General features: G+C 43.6%; 1 protein-coding gene across 3 annotated transcripts in view; it reads right to left on the reverse strand.

Annotated features, from left to right (window-relative positions):
• Positions 1-27,500, reverse strand: part of Ttll11 (tubulin tyrosine ligase like 11) — a 231,151-nt gene that overhangs the window by 63,219 nt on the left and 140,432 nt on the right. The window contains exon 7 of one of the 3 annotated variants that reach the window (XM_090330565.1): positions 4,141-4,239. The exons of the other annotated variants lie outside the window; for them this stretch is intronic. Within the exon in view, the coding sequence (XP_090186691.1) occupies positions 4,141-4,239 (99 nt within the window). The remainder of the gene's footprint in view (positions 1-4,140; positions 4,240-27,500) is intronic. 3 annotated transcript variants of the gene reach the window in all.

Raw genomic sequence — 27,500 nt, forward strand, 5'->3', positions numbered from 1 at the left:
ACCAGCCCGGAGCCCTGGTCCCTAGCCTCTCCAGTTCTCTAGGTCCTGAATTCTGTCACAGCCCAGCATCCTCCTTGCCCTCAGGTCTGCTGCTGGGGTACCTGGATGTCATGGAATCAAGACTATCTTGGTGACAGAAGTGTCCCAACTTCCCCCAAATTATCTGAAGCCCTGCAGACTGCAGAAAGACAGACAGAGACAGACAGACAAGTAATCAGAATGGGACTAGAGCCCAAGTTCAAGCTCTTTGTTCTCTGGAGTTTGGCTTCAGAGTCTTCATTCTGAGCCTGGGCAAGGGCAATTTGTGGAGACCAGATGTGGCTTGTCTGAGGTGTCCTGGCACAAAGATTCTAGAGTCTAAGATAGAACCCGATTTTTTTTTTGGGGGGGGGTGAGTGGCTGGACTTGCTATCTGTTTGACTTTGAGTATATTGCTTAGAAGTAACATTTTTATTTTGTTTAAATTTGTGTAGCATACATGAGGTCCTGGTTCATTCCTAGCACCACAAGTGAGAATCCATTGAAATATCATAATTTAATTTGGCAAACTCTACCAAACACGTTCGTATTTTAACTATGTCTCACACAACTCAACAGCATCATGTACATTCATCAGCATTGTCCACCACTACCCACAACTTTTCCACCTGCCCAGACTCAAACTCCAGTCCCCATGAGGCCACAGCTCCCTGCCCCCCCTTCTCCCCCTGCACCCCCTACACTCTCTATTCTGCTTTGTGTCTCCAGGGACCTCACGGTTAAGTCCAATGCTAGAGTGTCTGATACTTGTGTCACCTTTTCTCCACCATTCCCTGATTTTGCCCCATTGGAAGCCATTTTCCCATAATACTGCAATTGCCCCTGGCTTGTTCCAAACCATTCCTCAATGGACAGCTCCAGGTGCAGAATGAGTTTATGCTCTCAGATCTTCGGGGCTGTGCCCGGGGCTCACTGTTGGCACTAGTGGGCATGGACACGCCACAGGGGTCATGGGGACCCGCTTCCCTGGCTGAAGGAGCTGCACACTGCAGCTCTCCCATCACTTTGTCATCCATGGAGCCACTGCGGTCAGTGTCAGCTCCAAAAAGAATTCCTGTCTTTCCCGCCTTGCTGTCACAGTCTGACAGCATGCCCGCTGAACACGTAAACATTCTAGTCCACTCTCTTCCCAGAACTGACTACATTTATAATCACCATGTCATAAAATGGAGAACATCCAGAGACCCTAGGGGCCAGCTGAGCCAATCTCTTGTGTTACCCTGAAGGACACAGATTCAAAGACATTCACTGATTTGTCTAAGTCACACAGCTCATTAAGAATTACACTGTTGGTGGGAGTGCAAACTCGTTCAACCACTATGGAAAGCAGTATGGCAGTGCCTCAAAAGGCTAAACATAGAGCTCCCCTATGACCCAGCAATTCCACTACTTGGCATTTACCCAACCATCCAGAATCTAGGGCATACTAAATCCAATAGCACAACAATGTTCATTGCAGCACTATTCACCATAGCAAAGATATGGAACCAACCTAGATGTCCCTCAGCTGATGAGTGGATCAACAAGTTGTGGTATTTGTACGCAATGGAATTCTATGCTGCTGTCAGCAAGAACGACATCGCCCCATTTGTTAGGAAATGGAAAGACTTAGAAAAAATCATATTAAGTGAAGTAAGCCAGACTCAAAGGAACTTAGGCTCAATGGTTTCCCTCATTCGTCATAGTCAGTAGAAACCTTGGGCTCTACTAGCAGAGATCTGCAATAGAGCAAAATCTTGATACATAAGGCCATATAGTATGAAGCTAATTGAAAGGACCTCCAGGATATTGAAACGAAAGCCATATAACGGATGATTGTTGTCCTTAATGTACTATGTTGTCTCATCTCCTTTGCTGTCCTTTGGTTATCTCATATTGGTATAGTATCTCACTTTGTTATCTGATATATTGAATTTATTTGTATTTGGTTATTTGAAATTTGATAGGGAAGGGGGGAAAACCAAGACGGGTGGGGGGTGTGGGGGGAGGGTAATGGGTACCAAGACATGTGAAAGGGTATCAATGTATATCATGTAACCCTTTTACTAATTACAATAAAAAAAAAAGAATTTCAGCTAGTTGCTAGTTATCCTACTCAGGATGCTGAGCTCTGAGGACTACAGTTCAAAGCTAAGCTCAGGCAGAAAAGTCCATTAACCAGAAAAAAGCCAGAGGTGTGACTCAAGTGGTAGAATTGCTAGCCTTGAGTGAAAAAGATAAGGAATAGCACCAGTCCTGAGTTCAAGCCCCAGTTCTGTCACTGTGTGTGTGTGTGTGTGTGTGTGTGTGTGTGTGTGTGTGTGTGTGTATGTGTGTGTGGTGTCACAATTTTAATTCTCTTTGGTTGAGCCTATTGTACTGTAATATGTTTTAGAGTTTAGCCTAAAACTCTTACTTTGGCTAAATTCTGATTTATCATCACATTAGGCATGACTAAAGATAGACAGACACATGTTGGACTTTTGTGATCTTCCAATCAGCAGCACAAAGTACATTTCAGATGGGAGGGGTGTCTTCTCTGTCACTCAGACAGAAGTAGGAGTGGGACTCTGGATTTTCTTCTTTGTGTCTCCTGGACAATGGTCATATCCTGCCACGGTTGATGGCTCTCCCGGGGTGAGGAAGCCTCTGCCTGCCAAAGGTGGAATCCCCAAGGTCAAGGGCCCAGGGGCTCTGCTGATAGCTGCTGTGAGTGTGTGTGGAGGGGAGGTAGAGGTGGGGGGCCTTGATGAGCTGGGGAGCAGGTGTTGGCAAAGGGATGGGGGGAGGCTTGATGAGTTAGAGGCCTGGTTGGAAGAGGAACCCAGACTCCCTCCTTCCCTCCCTCCCTTCCTTTGAGCAAGGGGCTGTGAATCATGAGCCACCTCCAAGACACTAATTCACAACCTCTGGTCCCAGAGGAAATCATTATTCCTAATTATTATTATTAGGCACAATGACTAATTAGTAAATTAGCTCCCATTTACGGAGTGCCAACTTACGCCTCTTAGAGCATATCGTTTCTTTTGCCCATTTTATTCTTTAAAGCTTATTTTCTATTTTCCTCATTATAAAGTCAATATGTGTTCATGGAAAAAATATTTAAAGACATACAAAAATAACCAGAAAAGAGAAAAAAATCACCACTGGGGGAGGCTGGGAGTTTGGCCTAGTGGTAAGAATGCTTGCCTTAGCATGCATGAAGACCCGGGTTCGATTCCTCAGCACCTTACATACATAGAAAAAGCCAGAAGTGGTGCTGTTGCTCAAGTGGTAGAGTGCTAGCCTTGAGAAAGCCCAAGGCTCAAGGCCCTGAGCTCAAGCCACAGGACTGGCAAAAAAAAAAAAAAATCACCACTGGGCACACAGGGAAGCATTATTTTAGCCATGGTTAACAAGTTAAATGTTTTATTTCCAGAATATCTTGTTTGTCTTTCTGTTTGTCCTTTTCCTTGTGTGCATGCAGGCTCATGGGGTATGTAAGATTTAGTCTAGTTTTGGTTGAAGTTTGATGAGAACTATACCTCTGGCTCTGACAACAATCCCAGGTACTGAACATTATTATTGCTATCTTAGAGATGAGGAAACTGAGGTTGCGGGATATATAATCTGTCCAAAGTTACACGGCAGGCAAATGGGTAGCTAGGAATTCATGTCAAGTGTTACTGTCCCCCCTGTACCTCAGTCCTAACCATGCAGTAAGGGTAAATCAAAGATGATTTTCATTGCTTTATGGGGGGGGGGAAGCATTGAGTTCAGGGTTAGGCAAGCCCTCTACCACCTGAGCCCTGCTCCCAGCCTTATTTTTTCAGATAGGGTCTTGTGTCTCTTCTACCTATTCCTCCCAAATAGCTAGTATTGCACCGCCAGGCTTGGCTTGTTTATTGAAATAGGGTCTTGCCAACTTTTGACCCAGACTGGCTTCAAACCATAATCCTTCCAATCTCTGCTTTTTGAGTAGCTGGGATTACAGCATGTACTTCCAGTCCCAGGCCAGTTTTCATTGTATATTTGCTGTCCCATCCCTTTGGTGCAGCTCCTACCTGCTGGGATGCAGCGACAAGTAGGGGAGAACAAGCAACATTACCCGCTTAGGTCTACTCAATTAGGTCTAGTCAGTACCTGACTATGGAAAGCTTCAAAAACTTAAGCTTCAATGCAGACATTCTGTCAGAAACGGGAAGGAATCTGTATTTTCTGTCCATAAAGGCATCGGAACAGCTGAAATCAGAAAGCATAGGGAACTATTTTTTTGCAAGTTGTTTTGCATGAGGCTTATAAACAAATGTCCTACAGAGCAGCTGTGGGATAGCTTAGAAGCCTAGCCCTCCTACGCTCAGCTGAAGGCTGAAGAAGGGCCCAACATGACAAACCACCCCCAGTAGGGAGGGAGCAGCGGGGCCTGAAGTCCATTTTTTTGTCAGATGTTTGAGTGAAGCTAAAGGTACTAAGCATCATTATGCTGTCACCAGCAGATGAGTAGGCGACATTGCCTCTGTGTGCACAGGGCTATAAAATAAAGAATGGTGTCCTTGCCTACAAGGAGCGGGCATGACCGGGTGGGAGGGTTCTCAACACAGAGGAGTTACATGGACTAGGATATCGTAATAAGTAATGAAACAGAGGTACTGAAACAGTCTAGCTAAAACAAGTCCTATGTATAAGCCTGGCTCTGGTGGCTCACGCCTGTAATCTTAGCTACTCAGGAGGATGAGATCTGAGGATCACAGTTCAAAGCCAGCCCCAGCACAAAAGTCTATGAGACTCTTATCTCCAATTAACCACCAGAAAATGGGAAGTGGCAATGTGGCTCAAGTGGTAGAATGACTGCCTTGAGCTGAAGAGCTCAGGGTACAGCACCCAAGTCCAGAGTTCAAGCCCCATGACCAACAAAAAAAAGTCTTATTAATAATATTAATAATTTAAAAAATTGAATACAATTCTCTTTTCTTTGTCATGCATATCTCAAATTCATTAGCAGTAAGTCCTAATACCTAATACTTTGTTCCGTGTGTGTGTGTGTGTGTGTGTGTGTGTGTGTGTGTGTGTGTGTGTGTGTGTGTGTCCACGTGCCTTTCTGTCCTGGGGCCTGAACTTGGAGCCTGGGCATTGTTTCTGAGCTTTCCCCCCACCCCCCCATAAGGCTAGCCTAGTACTCTACTATTTGAGCCACAGCTCCACTTCTGGTGATTTGCTTGTTAGTTGTCCTGCCCAGAATGGCTTTGAACCACAATCCTCCAGTTTCAGTCTCTTGAGGTAGTTAGGATTAAAGCCACCAGTATCCAGCTTCTAGACAGTTTTCAAGATCTCTCTTTCTCGCAGTGTACAAGATGTCTAGAATGTGTTTTGCTTTACTGTAGACAATGTTCCCAATAAAGCTCATTTGTCTGTTTGTGTATATGCATTTGTGAAGCGCGAATTTATGTGTATGTGTGTATTCTTGCATCTGTGTTTGTGTGTGATCACCAGAGGTTCAGCAATCTCTAAGTGAATCATCAGTTATCGTGTTCTGCCTCTGGACCTGCCAGAGATGCTGAATGCTGGGAATGCTGGAAAGCTGGGGATGCTAGGAATGTTGGGAGATTAGGGGGTGCTGGGAATGTTTCCACTCTTGGCCAGAGTTATAGAGAAAGAAATATTTCCTCACCTTACTCTCTACCTAGCACCCCAGTCCACAATCTTCCTCCTGACCCACAGGGAGGCCGGTTCCAGAGCCCATCATCTTCCTGCGAGACCTGGGATAGGACAGTTCCTGTGTGGAGTAAGTATCACAAACCAAAGGGAAAACATGTGCAAAGGACATGAGGCCCGAGCAGCCGCAGGTCACAGCCCACCTCAGTCAGCTATACATCTCTTTTCTACCTCATCAGTGAGCAAGACAAAGCAAATGCCAACCCAGGGCAACAGTTTTAGTTCAGGCTGTATTAATTCAAGTTTGACCTACCGAGTTTAGAAGTGAGTGGACTTATTAAGAAAGCTGGTAGAATCAAGAATGTCAGACTGCCATGCACACATAGAAAAATACAAAAACCTGTCCCTCGAGAGCCCCTGGCCAGCCAAGGCAGGCCACACGCTTGGAGGGCTTTTCCCCAGAAACGAAGGAACACAGAAAACAATGCTGGTTTTCTGCTTCACTGACCTCCATTGAGGACTTTTAGTCCTCACAACAATGCTGCGAGACAGGAAACAGGCCCAGGGCAGTTAAAGCATCTCACTGGGGGTCAGACAGCGGCCAGTGGTAGAGCTGGGGCCCAAGCCTGAGCACCCTGAGTCCTTTCCCATCCCCTCCATCTTCCAGCCCCAAACTACATCATTATGCAGACCTGGTCCATGGATGCTTCCCTCCTTCCTCTCTCCACTGGCTCAGCCTCCTCACCATCTTATCTGAGACAGCCCTGAATATCAGGCCTCCAGTCATGAGTTGCAAATCCCTGCACAACATTAGCTCTTGGTACTCACACTCTTTTTTTTTTTTTTTTTTTTTTTGCCAGTCCTGGACTTGAGCTCAGGGCCTGAGCACTGTCCTTGGACTTTCTCAAGGCTAGAGCTCTACCACTTGAGCCTCAGCACCACTTCTGGCTTTTATCTATGTATGTGGTACTGAGGAATCGAACCCGGGTCTTCATGCATGCTAGGCAAGCACTTTAACCACTAGGCCAAACTCCCGGCCCGGTACTCACACTCTTAAAGTCCATCTGCCTAGACACATGCACTCGCCATTTAGTCTCCAATACCCCTGGCACACCCCCTGCCCCGACAATGGTGACTTCAAGGCAACCCCTTACCCACCCCACCCCAGAGGTTCCCATATGTCCACTCCAGTCCTACCCTGAAAACCCATCTACACCTTGTTTCCTCTGTAGCCCATACAGCCTGTGGTCTTGCTCTCCTCCCACTTTACCACATTTCTTTTCCTTTTCCTTCTCTCTTCCCTCCTTCCCTCTCTCCCTTCTTCCCTCCCTTCTTCCTTCCCTTCCTCCCTCCCTTCCTTCCTTTCTTCCTTCCTCCGTCCCTCCCTCCGCCCCTCCCTCCCTCCCTCTCCCTTCTTCCTTTTCATAAAACCTGTCACCATGATCACACATTACCCTGAAAAGAGGAGAGCTAGGGGACTTAGAAAGAGAGGAAGGTGACAGAGGAAAATGGAGTGTGGGCTGTATTCTCAAGGCAATGGAGCCTCAGGCATCTGGGGTTCCCACTGTCATGGTGAGCATGGCAGAGGTCCCTGGGCAGGCTAAGATGCAGCATGAAAGCCTTGGGCTGCAGGTGAAGGTCGTGAAGACAAGTCATGGCTTAGGCTGGGCCTGAAGAAGAAAGTAGCTACAGCCTGAAGGCTCAGCCATGCAGGGTCTTAGATGTTTTCACTCAAGGACAGAATGGTGTTTGAGTCCTCTAGGCTATCAACACAGCAGGCTGCCTGGACATAGCCCTCATTAGGTTAGGCCATGCTGTTGCAGGATCAGACATCCGTCCTGACCTCACCAGACATGGCCCCCTGCACCTGCCATTCCCTGCCTCTCCCCACCAATCCTCTGTTCCAGCCCTGTAGGCTGACTGCCACTTCTTGGACTCTGTGTAGGGGCCCTTCCCCCAGCTTCCACTTCCTTCTGTGCCTTGAGGGGTTAACTAATCTATGCCCCTTCTCAATGACGTTTCTTGGACCCTGGATACTCTATGTCCTTCCCTGCTTTATTTTTTTCAGTACAGTACTTATGACCTCCTAACTATGTTAACTTTTTGTTGTTGTTGTTGGTGGTGGTGGTGTTCATGGGACTTGAACTCAGGGCCTTATCACTGTCCCTGAGTTCTTTTGATCAAGGCTAGCACTCTATCAGTCTGAGTCACAGCTCCACTTCTGGTGGCTACTTTGAGAAGAGTCTCATGGGGACTTTTCTGTCCAGGCTGACTTGGAACTGCAATCCTCAGATCTCAGCCACTTGAGTAGTTAGGATTATAGGCATGAGCTACTAGTGCTTGGCTCTATTTTAACTTTTTTCCCCTCCATTCTCTCCCTGTTCATATCTCATAGATTTAAGTTTTTGTCTGCCTTAACTGGTATATTACACAAAGTCCATGAGTCAAGTATACATGCTCAGTAAATATAGGAAAGAAGAAAGGAAGGAAGGAAGGAAGGAAGGAAGGAAGGAAGGAAGGAAGGAAAGAAGGAATCATACTCCTATGGGATAGGATGTTTCAGTTGTACTTTAATTTCACCAATAATTTGTTGGGGTACACATGATTTTTCCCTACTTTATGGAGGGAAAAAAAAACTAGAAGGCAACGAGTGATACAAATCATCTAAATTCATATACCTAGTAAGCAGATTTGAACTCAGGACAGCCTGTCTCTAATGTGTCCATATCACAGAAGTTACCTTCCAATGATGCCATAGCATTTAATTAGTCCACCTTGCCTCAAGGGAGAGTCTGTGGCTTCTAGTCTCCAAAAGTCTTCATTTCATTTCCTCTCTTGAGAGATTATTGTACTTCTCAGCTCTTTTCTCTGAGTACTGGAAGGTATTTCAATGGCTGCTAGAATCTGTTGCGTTGCTGAAAAGTCAGCAGATTGATCAGTGCTGTGCACATACTCTGTCTCTCTAGCTCTGGTCACTTTCTCATTCTTTCTTTGTCGTTCACATTTAGCAGTTTCTAATTTTCATTAGAGATTTCACATCCTTAATTTTGCTGAATATCAACTCTCTGCCCTTTTGGTATTATCTCTTTTTCGAATCATGATTGAGTGTATGTTAGGCTCTTAGTCTATTTTCCAGTATTTATCTGTGTTAAATTCTGGGTAATTAAAAAAAATATCTTTCAGTTGTCTATCGGTTCCTTAATTTCTTCTCAGCTGTGCGTCTAACATGCTATTAAATCATCCATTGAAGTTCTATTTTAATTATAGTAATGTTCACTTCTAAAGGTCATATTTCTTTTTTGAATCATTTTTTTACAAACTTTGCCAACTTAGTTTTATTTCTCATACCTTCTTATTTTTCTAAAGCTGGGCTCTGGTGGCTCATGCCAGAAGGTCCATGAGAGAGAATCTTAATCTCCAGTTAAGCACCAAAAAAGCCTTAAGTGGGGCTGTGGCTTGAGTGGTGGAATGCTAGCTTTAAGCAATAAAGCTCTGGAAGAATGCCCAGGCCCTGAGTTCAAGCACCAGGACCAGGACTAGGACCGAGAGAGATAGATAGATATTAAGTACACTTATCCTATATTATGTGTATACATTTTAACAGCATAGCCATGGTAGGAGTGCTTCTAAATTTTGTTGTTTCTCTTTATGCTTGCTCATATGGCTTATTTTTCTGTCAGGTTTTCCCCCCATTATGAACCTATATTTCTGCGATCTATATTGGTTAGATTTTTTTTTGAGTCCAAGGTTTAAGGTCCATTTTAGCAGAGATGAGTTATGTTTCTTTTGTCATGTGTCTGGGGACACTAATGATTGAAAGGACTTTCAACTTCTAAGTGTTCTGCTTTTCAAGTCATACAAATTCATGGATTCCAATCCCAAATCTACTCTCATGAGTAGAGGTCTATGGATTCTTCCAATCACGGCCACCTGTCCGTCACCCCAGAGCCAAGGCCAAGGCTAAGAAGCCCACTTATGCTGTTCTTTGGAGATGTTCTTTCCTAGCTTCACTCAGTTCCTCAGTGTTTTACTCTGTCTCCATAACATAGGACCCAATTTCCAAGCTACCAAGGATTGTGGCTGCAGGCAAAGGCCAGTTCAGCTCCAGCATACCCTCTTTGGAACTGTCCTCTCTGTTTTCTGCCCTTTGAGACATCTCTCTTTCCTGTCAGCTCATCCATATATTAAAAGGCAGAGACAGAGAGAGAAATGATCTTTTAAGATTTACCCTGCATGTATTATATTAGGAGAATTCCATTAGATGTCTATTCTGTTAGAAACAGAAGATGTATTGTGTAATTTAAAAGTATTTTATTGCTTTTCATTGTTTAAAGATATACATATTCTCTACTGTGGGAAAAAACACATCATGAACAAGATTTCTCTTCCTATGCCCCCAAAATAACTACTGAACATTTTGCTGCATAAATGTTCTTTATCTGTATAAAATGGGTGCTCTGGGTTTGTTATGTGGAAAGTTATTTCCTCGACTGAGACCACAGTGAATATCTTTCTCTTGATTTCACTGCTACAGCTTGGATGTCCCACAAAGGCACATGAGGTCAAGGCCTGGTCCCAGCCAGGTATGGTTGGAAAATAGGTGAGGCCTTTGAGACGTGGGGCCTCATGGGAGGTATTTAGGTCATTTGAGATGTGCTTTCATAGAGGGTTCTGGGATTTTAGCCCCTTCTCTATCTCTGTTTGGCTTCCTGGCCCAGAGGTGAGTGGTTTCACTGCTTCCCATAATGTGCTGCTTTAACACAAGCCCAAAGCAATGGAGCCAATCAATCATGCGGCTGAGGGCTGGGGATATAGATTGTACTGAAAAAAAAATTGAGGACCGAAATCTCCAAAATTGAACCAAAAGAAGACTTTTCTCTTTTTCACTTGATTGTCTCAGTTATTTACAGTTATTAGGAAGCTGATTAACATATTCACTATTGTTTAAAAACATCATTTAAAGTGACTGAATACAGGAACATGCCATGGTGTACCCCAATGGAGATTTGAATGCAAGTCTGCCTACTCCAAGTCCTTATGTTTTCCACTGCTCCGTGCTAGGCATGTCCCACCAAGCATTAGCAAAGGCATTGTAGTTAGGAACCTTGGGGCAAAAGCTGTTTCTCACCGTCTGTTTTGATTCCCCATGTCCCACCCTGGGCTTAGTGTGTCTTTAATCCTGTGCGTCTGGCTTTATGCTTGATCTCTTTAGCCTGGAGTTCCTACTGCATTGTTTTAGAGGTCCTTAATGGGATGATGACTGATTCTACTCTCTCTTCCTTCCAGCCCCTATATTCTGAGTTCCAGAAGTCATGGGCAAGTCCTCTATGTGCTGGGTTTCAGCCAGGCCTGTGCTTGAACAGCAGACCAGGGCCCCGGGGCAAGCCAATGGCACGGTCTTGACCATGCCAGGAAATATCTCATCTTCTTCATTGTACTCTGTGTGTGTGTATGTGAGAGAGAGAGAGAGAGAGAGAGAGAGAGAGAGAGAGAGAGAGAGAGAGAGAGAGACAGACAGACAGACAGACACAGACAGACAGACAGACAGAGACAGACAGACAGAGAGACAGATAGACAGAGAGAGAGAAACAGACAGAGAGAGACAGAGAGACAGAGACAGAGATAGAGACAGTGACAGACAGAGACAGAGAAAGATACAGACATACGGAAACAGAGACAAAGAGACAGACAGAGAGAGGAAGACAGATAGATTCTAGAGCCTCTTCTGCTTTTTGGGGAGGCTAGGTGGGGGCATTGGTACTGGAGCTTGAACTCAGGGCCTATGCACTGTCCCTGAGCTTTTATGTTCAAAGCTAGCACTGTACCACTTAAGCCCTACATTCACTTCCTGCTTTTGTCTGGTTATTTGGTGCTAGAGTCTTACGAGCTTTTTCACCTGGGCTAGTTTGAAAACATGATCCTTAGATCTCAGATTCCTGAGTAGCTAGGATTACAGGCATGAGCCACCAGTATCCAGCTTCTCTTCTGCTTTGACATTCAGTGAGCAGTTTCTGTCTCAAGGTTGTCAGGTGGGGACAGTAATGGGCTCTGTATCATAATTGGACTGTATCAACTTGCTCTGAAATTCCTTTTCTCCAGGATGAGCTCAGTTGCTTTGAGGGCTACTGAAAATGTGGCCCTAACCAGAAGCCAGGTTCAGCTGATGAGCTGTGTCCAGTGGTGGTAGTAATGGGAGGCCTGCGTGCAAAGCCTCTTGTGTGTGAAGCTGCACCTCCTGTTTCACGTACATCACCTCCAAACCTCATGTCAGCCCTGGGAGGACAGTTATCCTCTTGCAGATTCCCTGCCTGAGGCAGAACTCAACTCATTTCACTTACTTCTATCACACTGGTTTGTTTCACCGCCCCTCCCCCCCACCTCCTTAGAAGACAAAAGTAGTTTGTAGAAATGTGAAGAAGTCTGCCCTAAGCCATTGGCAGCCCTAATGGCTTGACTGGAAAATTCTTCTTCTCCTCCTCCTTCTCTTCCTCCTCCTCCTCCTCCTCCTCCTCCTTCTTCTTTTTCTTCTTCTTTGTGGGTCATGGGGCTTGATCTCAGCCTGGGTGCTATCCCTGAGCTCTTTAGCTCAAGGCTATCACCCTACCCTTGAGCCAAGCCCCACTTCCCAATTTCTAGAGGTTAATTGGAGATAAGAGTCTCAGGTCCTTTTGTGCCTGGGCTGGCTTTGAACCTTGATCCTCAGATCTCAGCCTCCTGGGTAGCTAGGATTACAGGTGTGAGCCACCACCTCACCCAGCTTAGAATATACTTCTTATAAGGATGACAAAGTGGGATGCAATACAAACAGCATTCTGACATTTAGATGTGTGATTTTTGGGAAAATCTTTTAACATTGCTAGTCCTCCATTTTCTTAGCTTCAACATGGAAACAACGTCTCCTTTGCAAGGTGGTAGTAAGAATTAAGTATAATTTTATATAAATATAAGCATGGATATAGTTATCTAAGATTATACATACTTGTTATTTTTATACCTATTCTTTTCATATACATTGCTTTTGTGAAATGTCTAAATATCATCATTGCATACGCACACATACACACCCTCTCTCCCCTCAGGAACAAACAGTGGCTATCAGAGGGCAGTTACCAACCTCTCTGGATCTGCCATGTAATACTTTCAAAAGTCTGTCTTAAAGAGAAACTTTGAAATGGAAATTGTATCAGTGAAGTGGAAAAAATGGTAAGAATTGGGTAAATTTAAGCTAATCAAAGAAAATCCTAAAGTAATCCGGGCACTGGTGACTCTCCCCTGTAATCCTTAGCTACTCAGAAGGCTGAGACCTAGAAGATCTCCATCCAAATCCAGTTAGGGCAGAAAGAAAAAGTCTTTAGACTCAATTTCCAGTTAACCAGAAAAATGCCAGACTGGAGATATGAGTCAAAGGGTTGAGCACCAGCTATGAGCAAGCAAGATTAATGAATATAAGACCCTGAGTTCAAGCCCTAGTGCTGGCACAAAGAAAGGAAAAAAGGAGAAATGAGGGAAGAATGCAGGGAAAGAGGGATGGAGGGAAGAAGAGAGAATGGAAGGAGTTAAGGAGGAAGGGAGGGGAAAGAAAAAGAGAGGGAAGGAGGGAGGGAGGCAGACAAAATCCTAATGTGCATATTCTTCTGTATTCTGAATTGAACGATATTTAATCTATCAGATTGTCTCAAGGGGCCTTGCAGGGTTTTGCAACTGCTCAGGGACACCAAATGCAGCAGGAGTTAAAATCCATGCACTCCCTTAGATTCGTACAGGGACTGAGCAAGAAGCACCGGTTGCTCTAATTCCTATACTCAGAACCAATTCTCTCAGGAAATACTGTTTTCTCTTTAGAGAAAATTCTAACAACTGAAAACATTCTCACATTTCACATGGATCATGCAAGCAATCTTTGCAATGTCTGGACTTTTCCGAAAGTGTCTCGTTTCATGACTACCTGTCTTATACTAGGCAGCTCATCATGGCTGGGGACCAAGGCCTCTATAAGTCCACCCAGCCCTAACCAGGCCTGAGCCAGGACTGCTCCAGCCAGTGACACTGACATCTCCTTAGGCCTGGGATTATCGTATTATCCTTTCTGCTTTAAGCCTTTTTTTTTTTTACTGGCCCTGGGGCTTGAACTCAGGACCCGAGCACTGTCCTCAGCTTTCTCAAGACTAGAGCTCTTGCGTCACAGCACCACTTCCAGCTTTTTCAGTATATGTGGTACTGAGGAATTGAACCCGGGTGCTTCTTATGCCTGCTAGGCAAGCACTCTACCACTAGACTAAACTCCCAGCCTCTGTCTTAAGTCCTGAATCCTCATGTCCAAAAGAAATGGCCAATTGGGGACGTAACCAACCCAAGCTTCATGAAGGTGAGTTGATTCCACCCAACTGGGCTTCTTGAGCCATGTCTATTTGGTTTTCTTTCTACTAGGAAATAACCTCCCTGTGGTCCCTTGTCCATTTGATGGGGCACCTGCCATCCCCTTCCTTGCCTCCCCTAGAGGGACACGGGTGCTAACTCACACACCTACACACTCCCTGAGACTAGCGGTGACAAACCTGAGCTCTTGCAGTCCCGAACTCACCTTTGCCTAGCTGCCAGTGTTGAGTGCCCTGCCTTCCCAGGCCCTGTCCTGTCCTCTTGGGCCTACCACTGTGCCTGCAAATGGATCCAAGTTTGGTGTGGCATGCCTTTTTTTTTTTTCTTTGAAAGATTGCTTCTTCTGACTCATGTTCCTAGGGCCTTCAAAGAGATCAGAAAGATATATACATAAAGGACTGAGGGGTGCAGGTTCTCTCTTATATCTCTGGTTTAAATACTGAAATATCACATCTCTGTAGATGATGTTAAAAACAGATGGTGGTTCATGCCTTTAATTCTAGCTACTTAGGAGGCAGAGATTGGAAGGACCCTATTTCAGGGTCAGCTTGGGCAAAAGGTTAGTGAAAGCCTGTATCAACCAACAAGCAGGACCCAGGGAGAGTACATACTCTACTGGAAGCAGAGGTTGGAGGATTGTGGTCTGAGGCTATTTGGTAGGCAAAAATGTGAGATTCTCAATGACAGATAACTAATGTTAAATGGAGTAGTTCAATAACTAATGTTAATGGAGTGGTTCGAGTGGTGAACATTTACCTGACAAGTGTAAGTTCAAACCTCAGTACTGCCACAAAAAGAAAAGGCAAAAACAGAAACAGGCAAGAGAAGAAAACTCATTTGTAATTTTGTCATCCCCAAATGGTCAGTTTTTACATTTTGGCAAATTACCTGCCAGTCAACTTCTGTGCGTGTATCTTCATCTAGTTAAAATCATTCTCTAAAATATATACCATTTTCTAACTTGCTTTTCCATTTTTCCTATCAGTATTGGCCAGATCACTAAAATTATAGATACCATCTTCAGTGGCAGAATGACTCTCTGTCCCTCAAGCTAACCTATTTGGGTGGTTTCCAATTTTTCATACTTGAATGAACATATTCATGTAAACTATTTACCTTATAATTTTGGATTTTTTTTTTGCCAGTCCTGGGCTTGAGCTCAGGGCCTGAGCACTGTCCTTGGACTTTCTCCAGGCTAGAGCTCTACCACTTGAGCCTCAGCACCACTTCCAGCTTTTTTCTATATATGTGGTACCAAGGAATTGAACCCGGGTCTTTGTGCATGCTAGGCAAGCACTTTAGCCACTAGGCCAAACTCCCGGCCCCATAATTTTGGATTTTTATCTTTGGATGCAAACTCCCAGAAGTGAAATTCTGAGTCAACAGGTATTAACATTTTGTAAGTCCTTTTATGTATCATCTGCTTCTCACTGGCAATCTTGCAGGTTTCTAAGGAATAAGTTCACAATCACCAATTCAAAGCTTTCCCTTCTCGAATCTTCTACTTGCTGGGAACTTAACTACTGTGATGGCAATGAAATAAGAAGATGCACTTTTCTATTCATTTCAACACAAATCAGGGTTTTAAGATATTTCACACAGGAGCCTGTGAAAGTAGAAGTAATGAGATTAAGCAATATTTTCACATGACCCCTGACAAGTTTCCTAATAATAGGGAATAGTCATAGAGATTTATATCTCTATTTTTTTGACTCTTCTTCTCAAAGCCATAAATCAGAATCTGAGTCAGCAGGCTAAACAGCTAGAATTGGAACTGATGAGCTCTATTTCTGAGTTTCTTAAGTTGAATTGAACTTGGGATATCAGCTACTCAGAATTCCATTTATGTAATAAATTTTTTAAAATATCTATCTTCTCTGTTGAACCCTCCCCTGAATCTTCCAGGCAGAAATTAATCACCCTTCCTTACTCATTTAACACTTACTTTTTTAAAAAAACTGCATCTGAGTTATTCATATAAGTCGCTTACTAGGCTGGGAGCTCCTGAAAGGCAAAACCCAGTCAAGTTCTTTGGACTCAGCAGAAGACCATGGGATAACCTGCTTTTCATGGAATGAAACTGCTTCTCAATGGTCAGAAGAAGAATACCATTTTTCAAACTTCAGTGGTTATAATACACAAGAAAGATACATTTGTTATTCCTGAAGTATTTATGGGGCATCTTCTAGGTTGCAGGTACTGAACTATATGAGGATCCAGAGTAGAAGAAGAAGCTGCTCGTCCCTCTTTGAGTTTGTGGAGAAATGATGGTAACAATATACAGAGCCATTAAAAAGACTGATGAGCAACAAGCAGGCTAGAGCAAAGCAAGAGAGATGAAGGCTTGTCTTCCACTAATCAAAGATTACAATCATCATTCCATTAGCTCTAAGTCATTCAAGACTTTCTCGGGCAACCCTCAGGCTCCTACTCTATGGCAAGGCGAGATTATCCATTCGTTCATATTCATTTGTAGCATCTTTCTGAGGATAAGTGACACCTTAGAAATCAGCTAAATCACCAGGCATTGATAGCTCACATCTAGAAACCTAGGTACTCAGGACACTGAGATCTGAGGGTTGTGGTTTGAAACCAGGCGAGGTAAGAAAGTCCATGAGACTCATATCTCCAATAAACTACCCAGAAAACTGAAAGTGGAGCTGTGGCTCAAGGGGTAGACACTAGGCATGAGCACAAAGAGGCTCAGAGACAGTGCCCAGGACCTGAGTTCAAACCCTAAGACTAGCAGCGGAAGAGGAGGAGGAGAAGGAAGGGAAGGAGGGGGGGGAGGGAAGAGTGGAAGAGGAAGAAGAGGAGGAGGAGGAGGAGATGGGAAGAGGACAAGGAGGGAGAGGACAAGAAGGAAAAGGAGGAGAAGGAGGAAGAGGAGGAGGAGAAAAAAGAAATCTGCTAAATCTTACTTCAGATTTCTCTGAGGAATTCTTTCATAGATGGTGGTTTGCCATGGAAACTTTTTTTATAACCAAATAGATATATTACAATATGTTCCATATAAAAATCAGCTAAAACTTAACAGTGAGGCTGAACCAAACCGAACCACACTGGAAAGCGCTCATGGACATCTAGAATTCTCTGCTAGAATCTGTCATGGAGAAGGCTTAGATTAAAAAACAAAAAACCGGAACAAACAAACTTTAAGTCTTAGAATATGAAGCCCACTGTGGAGAAGAGCCTTGCCCAGAACTGCCCGCCAAGAAAGCAGCAGGGGCTGAACTGGAGTGGGGTCCGGTACAGCCTGTCTCCTGGGACTCCCCTGGACAGGAGTGGAAGGGTGAGAAAGCTCCCCAGTGAGCAGAGCTTAGGGGTAGCTCTGCAGAAGCAGGACTTTCAATAACTTCAAATGAAGGGTGTAGCAAGGCTCAGGGCTCAAATGACTGCTTGTAATGCCCTAAAAGCCCTTTTCCAGCTTCTCTACCCCAGTGTCAACCCATAACCTCACCAGCACCTCCAAGCTATGCAGTAAGGTAAGAGGAGCAGAAATGATTCTTTAAATGTGCGCACATGTGTACACACACACACACACACACACACACACACACACACACACACACACGGCCTCAGAAGGAGGCTGATGCATTTGTTGAGTGCAAAGCCAGGGCAGGAGCCACAGTCTCCTGTGCCTTGCAGATACTGAACACGAGGGCATCAGCAAGTATCTTGGGCGTGTCTATCAATTTGGCGTTTGCAAATGATCTCGGGTGAGTCACATTCTGAGTTTCCCTCATGGAGTAGAAGTGATAGTTATCATTGGGCCAAAAGATGTTACTTATCGCCAGCGAGGAATGGGGCTTGGTTTTGAATACTGTTCCTCACCGCAGTTTTATGTCACATTCTGCTACAGTGGAACGCATACATCCCTGTATTCTGTGACAGCTTTAGAAACTTTACAGTTTCTTTGTCACTTCCTCTGTCAGTGGAGTGTAAGAGTTTGGAGGCTACATTACTGTAAACTTTAAACCAAATACCAGCTTCAGCTCTCCACAGCAGCGGCTCTCTTTAGAACACATTTATCATTAAAACAAAGGGTTGCGAGGCTTGTAGGGAAAGTGACATTTGAGCTGTCAAGAGAACTGAAAATGTTTGGGGAAAACATTTTTTTTTGTAAGATAATGCTTGTTTCATCAATAGCTGCAATTTCCAAATTATTTCCCCTGGTAAATGAACATGTTTTAGATTACATAGAAAGGAAAGATTCTGGAAATGTTTGATTGTTTCAAATGTAATTATTATTTTGACTAATAAGTCAACTTTGTGATAACACAATAAAAGGCAAAAATAATCACCAAATGAAAGTGTATGGCATGCTCTTTTTTGGTATTTTTCAAGAACATGTGCTGGCTATTCACTGTACCTACGGTAGGAAAACAACCCAGGTGCCCTTCAATGGATGAATGAGTCAAGACAATGGAGTCTATGTACACCATGGAATTCTACTCATGCATTAGAAAGAATGAATGCTATTATATCATTTGTAAAGAAGTGGATGGATCTAGAAAAAATTATGTTAAATATACAAGACCCAAAAAGACAAAGGATGCATATTTTATATTTTCTCTCAAATGTGGAAGTTAGATATAATTTTTCAATATATATGTAAACATATTCAAGGTTGTATGCATATGTATACAAATGTAGTAACTGAAATATAGTCTATTCCGAGGAGAATTTGAATGATGTAACTGTTTTGAACAACTAACTTACAGTATAACAAAATGAGTGTGAGAAAGCTGATTTTGAGGTGTATGAAGGGGAAAGAAGGTTCAAGAAGGGTGGAAGATGAATGAGGAGAAGTAGGAGAGAGAAAACTCATAATATTTAAAGTATATCCTGTGAAACTAGGAAAATTAAGGGAATGGGTGGTGTGTGGAGAGCTAAGAGGGAATTATAAAAGGGGCAATATTGATTAAGATGCAATGTCCTTATAAATAGGCATGTTGAATTGTAACCCCTTAACTACTTAAAGATAATAATAGTTATAAAAAATTAAACCAAATCCAGGCACAGGGTAGCTCATACCTATAATAGGAGGCTAAGATCTGAGGGTAGAATCCAGCTTAGACAGGAAAGTCTGTGAGACTCTTATCTTCCACTAAAATTACAAAAACAAAACAAAAGCCAGAAGTAGAGCTGTGGCTCAAGTGGTAGAGTGCTAGCCTTGAGCAAAAAGAAGCTTAGGGGCACTGCTGGGGGCCCTGAATTCAAGCCTCAGGCCTGGCACCAAAAAAGTAAAACTAACTAAATAACTAAATAACCCCTAACAATGTGTGCTAGATTTTGGTCAGTGAGAAGCCCAGCAGAGAGCACCTAGGGATTTTCAGTGGCTGGAGAAGCTGGTGATGTCACTCTCACTGGTGTATTATTACTCTTTTGAGCATTAGTGATAGGACCACAGTATTTGAGTAGATCCTGAGACTGCCAAGTTCTCCCTTTCGTGTCATGTCCCCGTCCTCAGAGCGACCTTGAGAGGAGAATGGGAAGTGGCACAGTCACTTGCTGTCCCCGCCCTCTACCCACATGGGCGCATTTGTCAGCAAGCGCTTTCAAGCTTGGGCTATGGGCAAGGCCTTCAGCTGAATCAAACACAGCTCCCTGTTTCCAGGGAGGGGAAGGCAGGCAGGGAGAACAGGCTCTGGAAACCAGGCTTCCTGGGCCAGAGGACCATCAACTCCAGCCACTAGATTCCTCAAGCCCACAGCTCTGTCCAAGCCAATGATTAGACTTCCTTTTGGACAAGACACCTTTTGTTCTGCAGGGCCATTGGTGCTAACTAGGTCCCTGTGGCCCACCTAAGGAATCATCTAGAACACTATAAATCCAGGCCCACTATAAATCCGGACTCAGGTACACGCCAAGGGGTGTTCTGTCTTTAGGTATTGTCTAACAATATGTTTCTAAGATCTGCACCTGAAATGGCCACGCAGGCCTCTCTGCATCTGTGAAAGCCAGTGCTTCTGTTCATGCACATGGTGAACCCCACTGTCAGGGAGAGTACCCATGCTTTGCAGAGTCACCTCTGAGCCTCTGGTTGAACTTACTTGCCACCATCCACTCTGATTTGCTTGTCTGTCCATCTCAATCCACTGAAGCTAGGGGTCTCTTGAGTATAGGGATGAATTTTATGACTGTCTAGACTCTTCGTGCTTCTCCAGAACCTGGCGCATGACGGATACTCAACAACTATCTCTTTAAAAAGTATATATATATATATACTTACTTAATTTAGTAAGCATCTAGCTTGTGTTCCAGGCAGGTCTTTCTGAGATTCCCTCCTTCCTACCCTCAAATTATCCCAAGAGGAGGCCATTATTTTCCTCATATTAGGGATCTGGGGCTCAGAGAAATGATGAGCTTGCCCAAGATTAGAGACAGGAAAAAATAAAACTGAGGGGCTGGGAGTCTGGCCTAGTGGTAGAGTGCTTGCCTAGAATGCACGAAGACCCGGGTTCAATTCCTTAGTACCACATACTTAGAAAAAAGCCAGAAGTGGTGCTGTGGCTCAAGTGGTAGAGTTCTAGCCTTGAGAAAAATCCAAGGACAGTGCTCAAGCCCTGAGCTTAAGCCCAGGACTGGCAAAATAAATAAATAAATAAAACTGAGCACAACGCAAGGCCAAGTAGGTCTGCCTTCGATGCTTTTTTTCTACCGTGCTATGTTGGCTTGGCTGAATTCCCCAGTGCCCCTTCCAGCAAAGTTTGATGAAAGAATGCAGTAAAGAGGTCAGAGCCTCTTGTCCATTCTCCACTCACCTCGCTCTACCCAGACAACAAGAAGCAGAGGAGGCTGATGTGTGGAAGTTTCCCGATGATTCATAGTCCATGTCTCCCCTTTTGCTTGTCTGACTGTAAGAACACTTTCCTTAACACGGATCTGTACAAAGAATCTCGAAGCAGCTTGCCCTTGGTAATCTCAACTTGGAATTTCATGTTTTCTGAATTGGTCTGTCCCTTCCTGAAAGTGGCCAAAGACCAAATCATACTGAGACTAATTATTTCTTTAAAATGTTGGTGAAAAGAAGACCAGGAGGCAGAGTTAAATTACATAGTACATCACTGTCCCTGGCACATTCATCTCTGCCACTCTGTCAGTGTGAAAATTTACAGCAGATATTATCTCTTTGAAGGGGTTCAAGTCCTAGAAAATACAAGCTAAATTTTAAATAGAATTTTAATTTTAATGAAAGCTTCAGGGAATGCTGTTTATGTTGCTTATCTTTCATACCTGGTGATTAAGTTAATTTATGCTTAATGGAAGAGGATATTTCTAATCCCCAGACAGGCTCAACATCTGTCTCGGACTGTGTTTTTAGAAGCCTTAAGCTGCTTGTGATGGATGTAATAAAACCAGGACGCGCTGAACTGACACCTGAAGGCTGTGTAAGGAGGACCGGGGACATTATGTCTCTGCCCAGTGCTTATGTTGAAATCAAATTAAAGTCCCAAGCATTTCATTCTGCCAGCCATTTAAAATCATCCCTCCTGTTCTTTCACCGTTATTCCTTAGACAGGGTTGGGGAGAGGAGGCCATACTGCAGGAGCATGGATCTAGCATTAAAACTAATTCTCCACCAGCCCCAACCACACCTGAGTGCCGTACACACCACCTCATCTAGCTCCTACTCCCATAAGCCTGAAGGTACCAAAGGCTTGCTGGAGGGATGCAGTTTCTAAGTAGCGAAGCTAGTATTGGACCTGAAGGCAGTGTCTGCTTTGTGCTTGTGGACATGGTCCTTGGGTCAAGCCAGCTTGCCATTTGGTTTTTAAATAAAGTTTTTTAAAACTATAATTGTATTATTATGACGATGAAGGTATTGTACAGAGGGGCTACAATACATAAGGCAGTGAAGACATTTCTTTTTAGCCCATTATCCACAATAACAATAAAATCCTCATTTCCTGGAATTTATTTTAAATAAAGTTTAATTAGAACATAGCCATACCTATTTGCTGTTTCTGCCAAGGCAGAACTAAGATGTGGCAAAGATTAAGGTATTTTCTATCAGGCCTTTGATGGAAAATCTGGGAAAGGCCAGGCTAGGGGACCTATTCTATCACAAGGAAATCTTGTAAGCGCCTATGAGGCTTGGGTTGGGCAAGGGCAGAGAATTAAATTGAAGAAGATAAAGGAGCATATAGTGAGACACGAGGCTAAGTGCAGATATTTACTATTTCTGGGTCTTCTGCTGAGCTACTTGTGGGATCCGAGTCCCGCTCTTGCCTCTATGACAGATTGCTCAGTCTTCTTGGGAGCTCCCCGGCCAACCAGCCCCACAGTTCCATCAGATAGTGTCCTCCTGGCGACACTCTCCCACACAGACCCCCCCCCGGATCCACGGCCACTACCTGCATTCTGGGAAAGCCTCCCTTCTGAGTACCATGCTACAGCAAGCGGCTTTGCATCCCTCGAATGCAGGCACAAGTCCAGGGAGAGGTGGAACAAGGACAGGGGGCCAGAGGCCTATGCCACTTGTGATTCCAGAGTCCTGATTGCCTGAATGAATCAGATCTAGTCTCCAACCCTCTCTTCACAAGGGCTCAAATCAGTAGCGTCTCTCCCCACCACATCACTCTTCCTACAACCAAATATGTTCTCAGCAGAGCAGGCAGCTAGCGGCCATAGTGGTCTTGGGAGGGGTCAGACTGGCCAGTGACTCTGTGCCAGGAATTCTGGATATGAGATTATCTGCTTATTATTGTGAAGTGAGAAAAATATGTGCAGTGTCCACTCCTTATGAAATCATGTTGATTCCAAGCATTTCAATTATTTTGACATACAAAATGAGTTGATTTCAAATTTAATTGGTAATCATTGATGTCTGATTTTTAAGAGATGTAGAAAAATGAAAAATGTTGGCTACTTTATGTTATCACCTCAATTTGAGAGAGAGAGAGCGAGGGAGAGAGAGATTGTTTCAACATTTTATTGGTTTATAAAGTCTACTAGTCTGGAAATTACTTATCTTATACAAGCAGCAGCTGGCCCCCAAAACACCCTCATAAAATTCAGCAGTAGCTATCAAAATTTAAAATCACCTATTCTTTGACCTAGCAATTTTATTTTTAAGAATCTATCCTGCAGAAATACAGGCGTGTATAAACGCAAGGGGATTTCTGGCAGGGCCACATAAAATTCGGAAAGGTGGAAGTAACTCAATCAGGGGATTGTCATGAAAAGAGTCAGAGGCCTCCAAACTTAGAATAGTAAGCAGCTGCAGACACAAAAATGTGGAGTCTAGGTCTGAATCTACTGATGCAGATAGATGCCCTGACAGTCCTGGAGAGGAAAAAGAACAAATCCTAGAATAACAAGCACATAATAGAGCACGGAGTACCATCCTGCCTTTATTCAAAATTACAACAACAACCCAACACATTTGTCTGTCTTGGCAAGTTTTAAAATTACAATAGTGATTTTAAAAAAAGCTTTAGGAAGAGAGAGAAAGCAAATGGTTGGTGGCAGCCATCACTGGGAAGTGGGCTATTCTGAGTGGGAAGATTTGCCTTTCCAATTTATAAACTTCAGAAGTTACTTAAATTATTTACAAGGACGCTGCACCATTACTTTAATAATTTCTTAAACAAAGCAGTAAAGAAAAAGTCTCAATAGGGGGGACGTATACAAAACAGAATGAAAGAGAAAAATTCATTATGGTACCAGGATTCCACAAAGGATTTCGGAGCAAATATTTTCTGGGTTAAACCTTAAATGATGGAAGAACATGTTCAACAATGGTGGAAGTAGTGGCATCTGCCTGACAGGATCCTGGGCACAGGTGAACTCTGAAGCTGGCTAATCACATTTGAGTCTGATTTGTAGCGGGTGACAGTTGGATGGTTGGAAAAAATTGTTAGAAAGCTGGATCTCTACATTCTTACGACTTTATTCAGACAAATCGAATTCTTCACCAGGTTAATATCTCTTCCTTGGAAACCAGGCAGCTTTCTGTCAGGGTTGGGAAGCTGCTTCAGGCATGATGGATGGGCTCCCCAGCATTTATGTAACAGAGCTTGAATTCTTTACCTCTCTATTGGTACCAACTCTCTTCCTGAAGGCCATGTGCTTTGAGGGAGGCTGAGCCCAACCCAGAACCTGCTCAGGGTGGGTTCTGATTGGTCTAAGCCAATTGTGGTCACAAAATCCACTTGTGGTTGGGCCTGTGACCAATTTTAGATTATAAGCTGTAATGAGACATCTACTAAAGTATCTTGACTCTTTAAAGGCACTCTTGCCCTGCCTTGAGATGCTAGTCTGTGACTGAGGTGGACCAAGTCTGAAGAAAGAGCCATTGTGGTAAGGATGGAAAAATAAAGAGCAGAAAAAAGGCCGGGAGTTTGGCCTAGTGGTTAAAGTGCTTGCCTAGCATGCATGAAGACCCGGGTTCGATTCCTCGGTACCACATACATAGAAAAAAGCCGGAAGTGGTGCTGAGGCTCAAGTGGTAGAGCTCTAGCCTTGAGAAAGTCCAAGGACAGTGCTCAGGCCCTGAGCTCAAGCACAGGACTGGCAAAAAAAAAAAAAAAAAAAAAGAGCAGAAAAAAATCCAGGGTGCTAAAGGATATATGAAGCTACTGAAGTTCTCAATGTTAGAGTTACTTTAGCTTTGATGTCTTTATATGGGAGATAATGCATCTCCTTGTTTTTTAGTCCAAATTTAGCTGGGTTCTACAGTTACATGTATGTAGCATTCCACTTAATTCAGACATGCTCTTCCCAGTGCCAGAAGCAGGTATTTTTTATTGTGTAGCAGAAGTCAACTTTAACCTCCATAAACATACCAAATTTACAATCCCATACAATTAAAATCCCATTGATAGCTGCACAATACTTTCAATGCAAGTAACGACACTGAACTATGCACTTCAAATTCATTAAAATGGTAAATTTTATGTTTTGTACATTTTACCAGTAGGGGACAGGAAAGGGGAGGAGAGGCAATGACGCCCCCTAGTGAAGTGAGCATAAATTAAAAGTAAAAATGAATGCAATGCCTAAATCTTAAATGTAAATTTGGTATGGATGGCGCTACAGGAAACAAATTGCACTTAAAAGCCCACTGGATTAAATTAAGCCCATATAATGGAATAATATGAGATCATTAAGGAGACAGTCAGGTGCTCTGCTTGGGGCCATAATAGAGCAGCAGCAGAACCTGCACCCCTGTACCAAATTCGCATGTAAACTAGCCCCGACTCTGCTTGAACTCGGGGCCTGGGAGCTGTTCCTGAGCTTCTGTGTTCAAGGATGGTGTGCCACCACTTGAGCTCCACCTTCATTTCTGGCTTTTCAGTTATTAGTTGGAAATAAGAGTCTCACGGACTTTCCTTCCAGGGCTGGCTTTGAACCAATTTATAAACTTCAAAGGTTATCTGAATTATTTATAAGGAGGCTGCATCACTAATGATTTCTTAAACAAAGCAGTGAAGAAAAACAGTTTTTTATAGGGGGGATGTATACAAAGCAGAATGAAAGAGAAAAAAATGAAAGAGATCCTTAGATCTCAGCCTCCTGAGTAGCTAGAATTACAGGTGTAAGCTGCCTGCACCGGACTAGGACCAGCTTTGAAGGGGGTCTCTTAGGCACTGAACAGTAAATAGCACAGGCTGACTAAAGGGATCTCTGATGAGGTGTGCCCAGACTGACCCAGCACTCCACTCACACATGCTTCAGAAACCATGGGATGGAGGCGTGAGAGCAAGGCTCTGAAGGCCCCAGGCCACTGAGGCAGACAGGGTTGGGCACTCTGGGTGGAAAGCTGGCCAATATGGGGAGCGGTTCAAGACTGTGATCTCTTCACATCCTTGGCTGAGTGCTGGGTGAGTCTCCATGAAGACTGCTGCTGGAAGGACTGCTGACTAGACACGGGGGAAGTCACCCTGGCATGAACTACTTGGGTGAGGATGATGGGGCCATACGTCTTTAGAACATATGCTTTATGAGGGGGACAAATGTCTTATCTTTGTACCTGATACATTCCAGATTCCAAAATAGATGGGTGAATGGTTTGTTAAATGAATGAACAAATGATGTCCCTGAAGCCACATCTAGGGTTAATGTCATTAGGAACCAATGTAACCCTGTCCAAGATCAAGGAGGGCTCTGGCTCCAGAGGTGTGCATGGCCAAGTCATTATGTGCAGGAAGGCGCCATCATTCAATCATGCATTCATTCATTCATTTCTTCAATTACTCATCTGTTTCCCCAAACAACAGGAAGTAGCAACTAAAGACTGGAAATAACTGAAACCACAGAATGTAGAAATAAATAATGGCACATTGACAAGACATTATTCATTCCTGCTAAACTCCACAACACATATGAACAGCACCAACACAATGCTGATTGAGGGAACTAGATACAAAAGAATATAGTACACACTGGACAATGGTATCTGCCCATAAGTTTCAGTGTGGCATCAGAAATAAGGAGGATGGGGGAGAAAGCAGTAAGGAGTGCCCGGGGGCATTTGATGACTTTCTAGAGCACTTAGGATATTCTGTATCTTATCCTGGGTTTGCTTGTCCCAGTGTGTGGCTCTCACAACTCACTGACAGTCACATTTATAAATTAGACACATTTCTCTATGAGTGGTAGAAATGTAAATCCAATGAAACTAACATGTTTTATGAAGATGAGGATGTAGATTAAATGGTAGAGAAAAAATGGGAGTCTATTCAATTATAAAGTTGAAAGAGTGGCATTTTTATGATTTTTTCAAGAAAAATCATTATTAACAGGTTTTTTAAAATGGCAATATAACTTTCAAATACTCATTTACAAAAGCAAATATTTATGTTCTTTAGAAAAGGATGTGACACAGATTATGGAGAGAGGTAGATGACAGACAATATTGATTCATGGTGAATAGATAAATAAATGATAGACAGCTTGATAGAATGTAGATAAAATGCTATAAAGTAAATGGAAACGAGTAAAGGAAAATAAAAACAAAATGTAACAGCCAGGCACCTATGGCTCATGCCTATCATTCTAACTATTCAGGGGACATATCTTGGTTCAAAGCCACCCTGAGCACCCTGAATGTCTATAAAACCCTAATCTCCAATTAGTCAGCTAAAAGCTAGAAGTGGTGGTTCCAATGGTGGAGTGCCAGCCAGCCTTGAGTGAAAAGAGAGTGCCCTGGTCCTGAGTTTATACCAAAGTACAGGCACACTCCGGCTCCAGGCACACACACACACACACACACACAGATATAACTGACTTAAGTACATGAAAAGTGAACACTTAAAGAATGCACAGTTGATGGGTAAGAACAGGAATTTCACAGCTGTGAATTTAAAACGAATGCTTCCTATATAGTTACCTGCTGTGGGGGGCTCACAGGAATGAAGCTCTCTGTTGGGTTGGTTCCTCTCTATGAACCAGATGAACCTCATAGTCTTCCAGAACATTCTCATGAATGTTACCAGGCAGCCGATCGCTGGGAAGCCCATCCTCTA

The sequence above is a fragment of the Megascapheus bottae genome, chromosome 3 (genome assembly GCF_031878675.1).
Source record: "Megascapheus bottae isolate mThoBot1 chromosome 3, mThoBot2.hap1, whole genome shotgun sequence".
Taxonomy (NCBI): domain Eukaryota; kingdom Metazoa; phylum Chordata; class Mammalia; order Rodentia; family Geomyidae; genus Megascapheus; species Megascapheus bottae.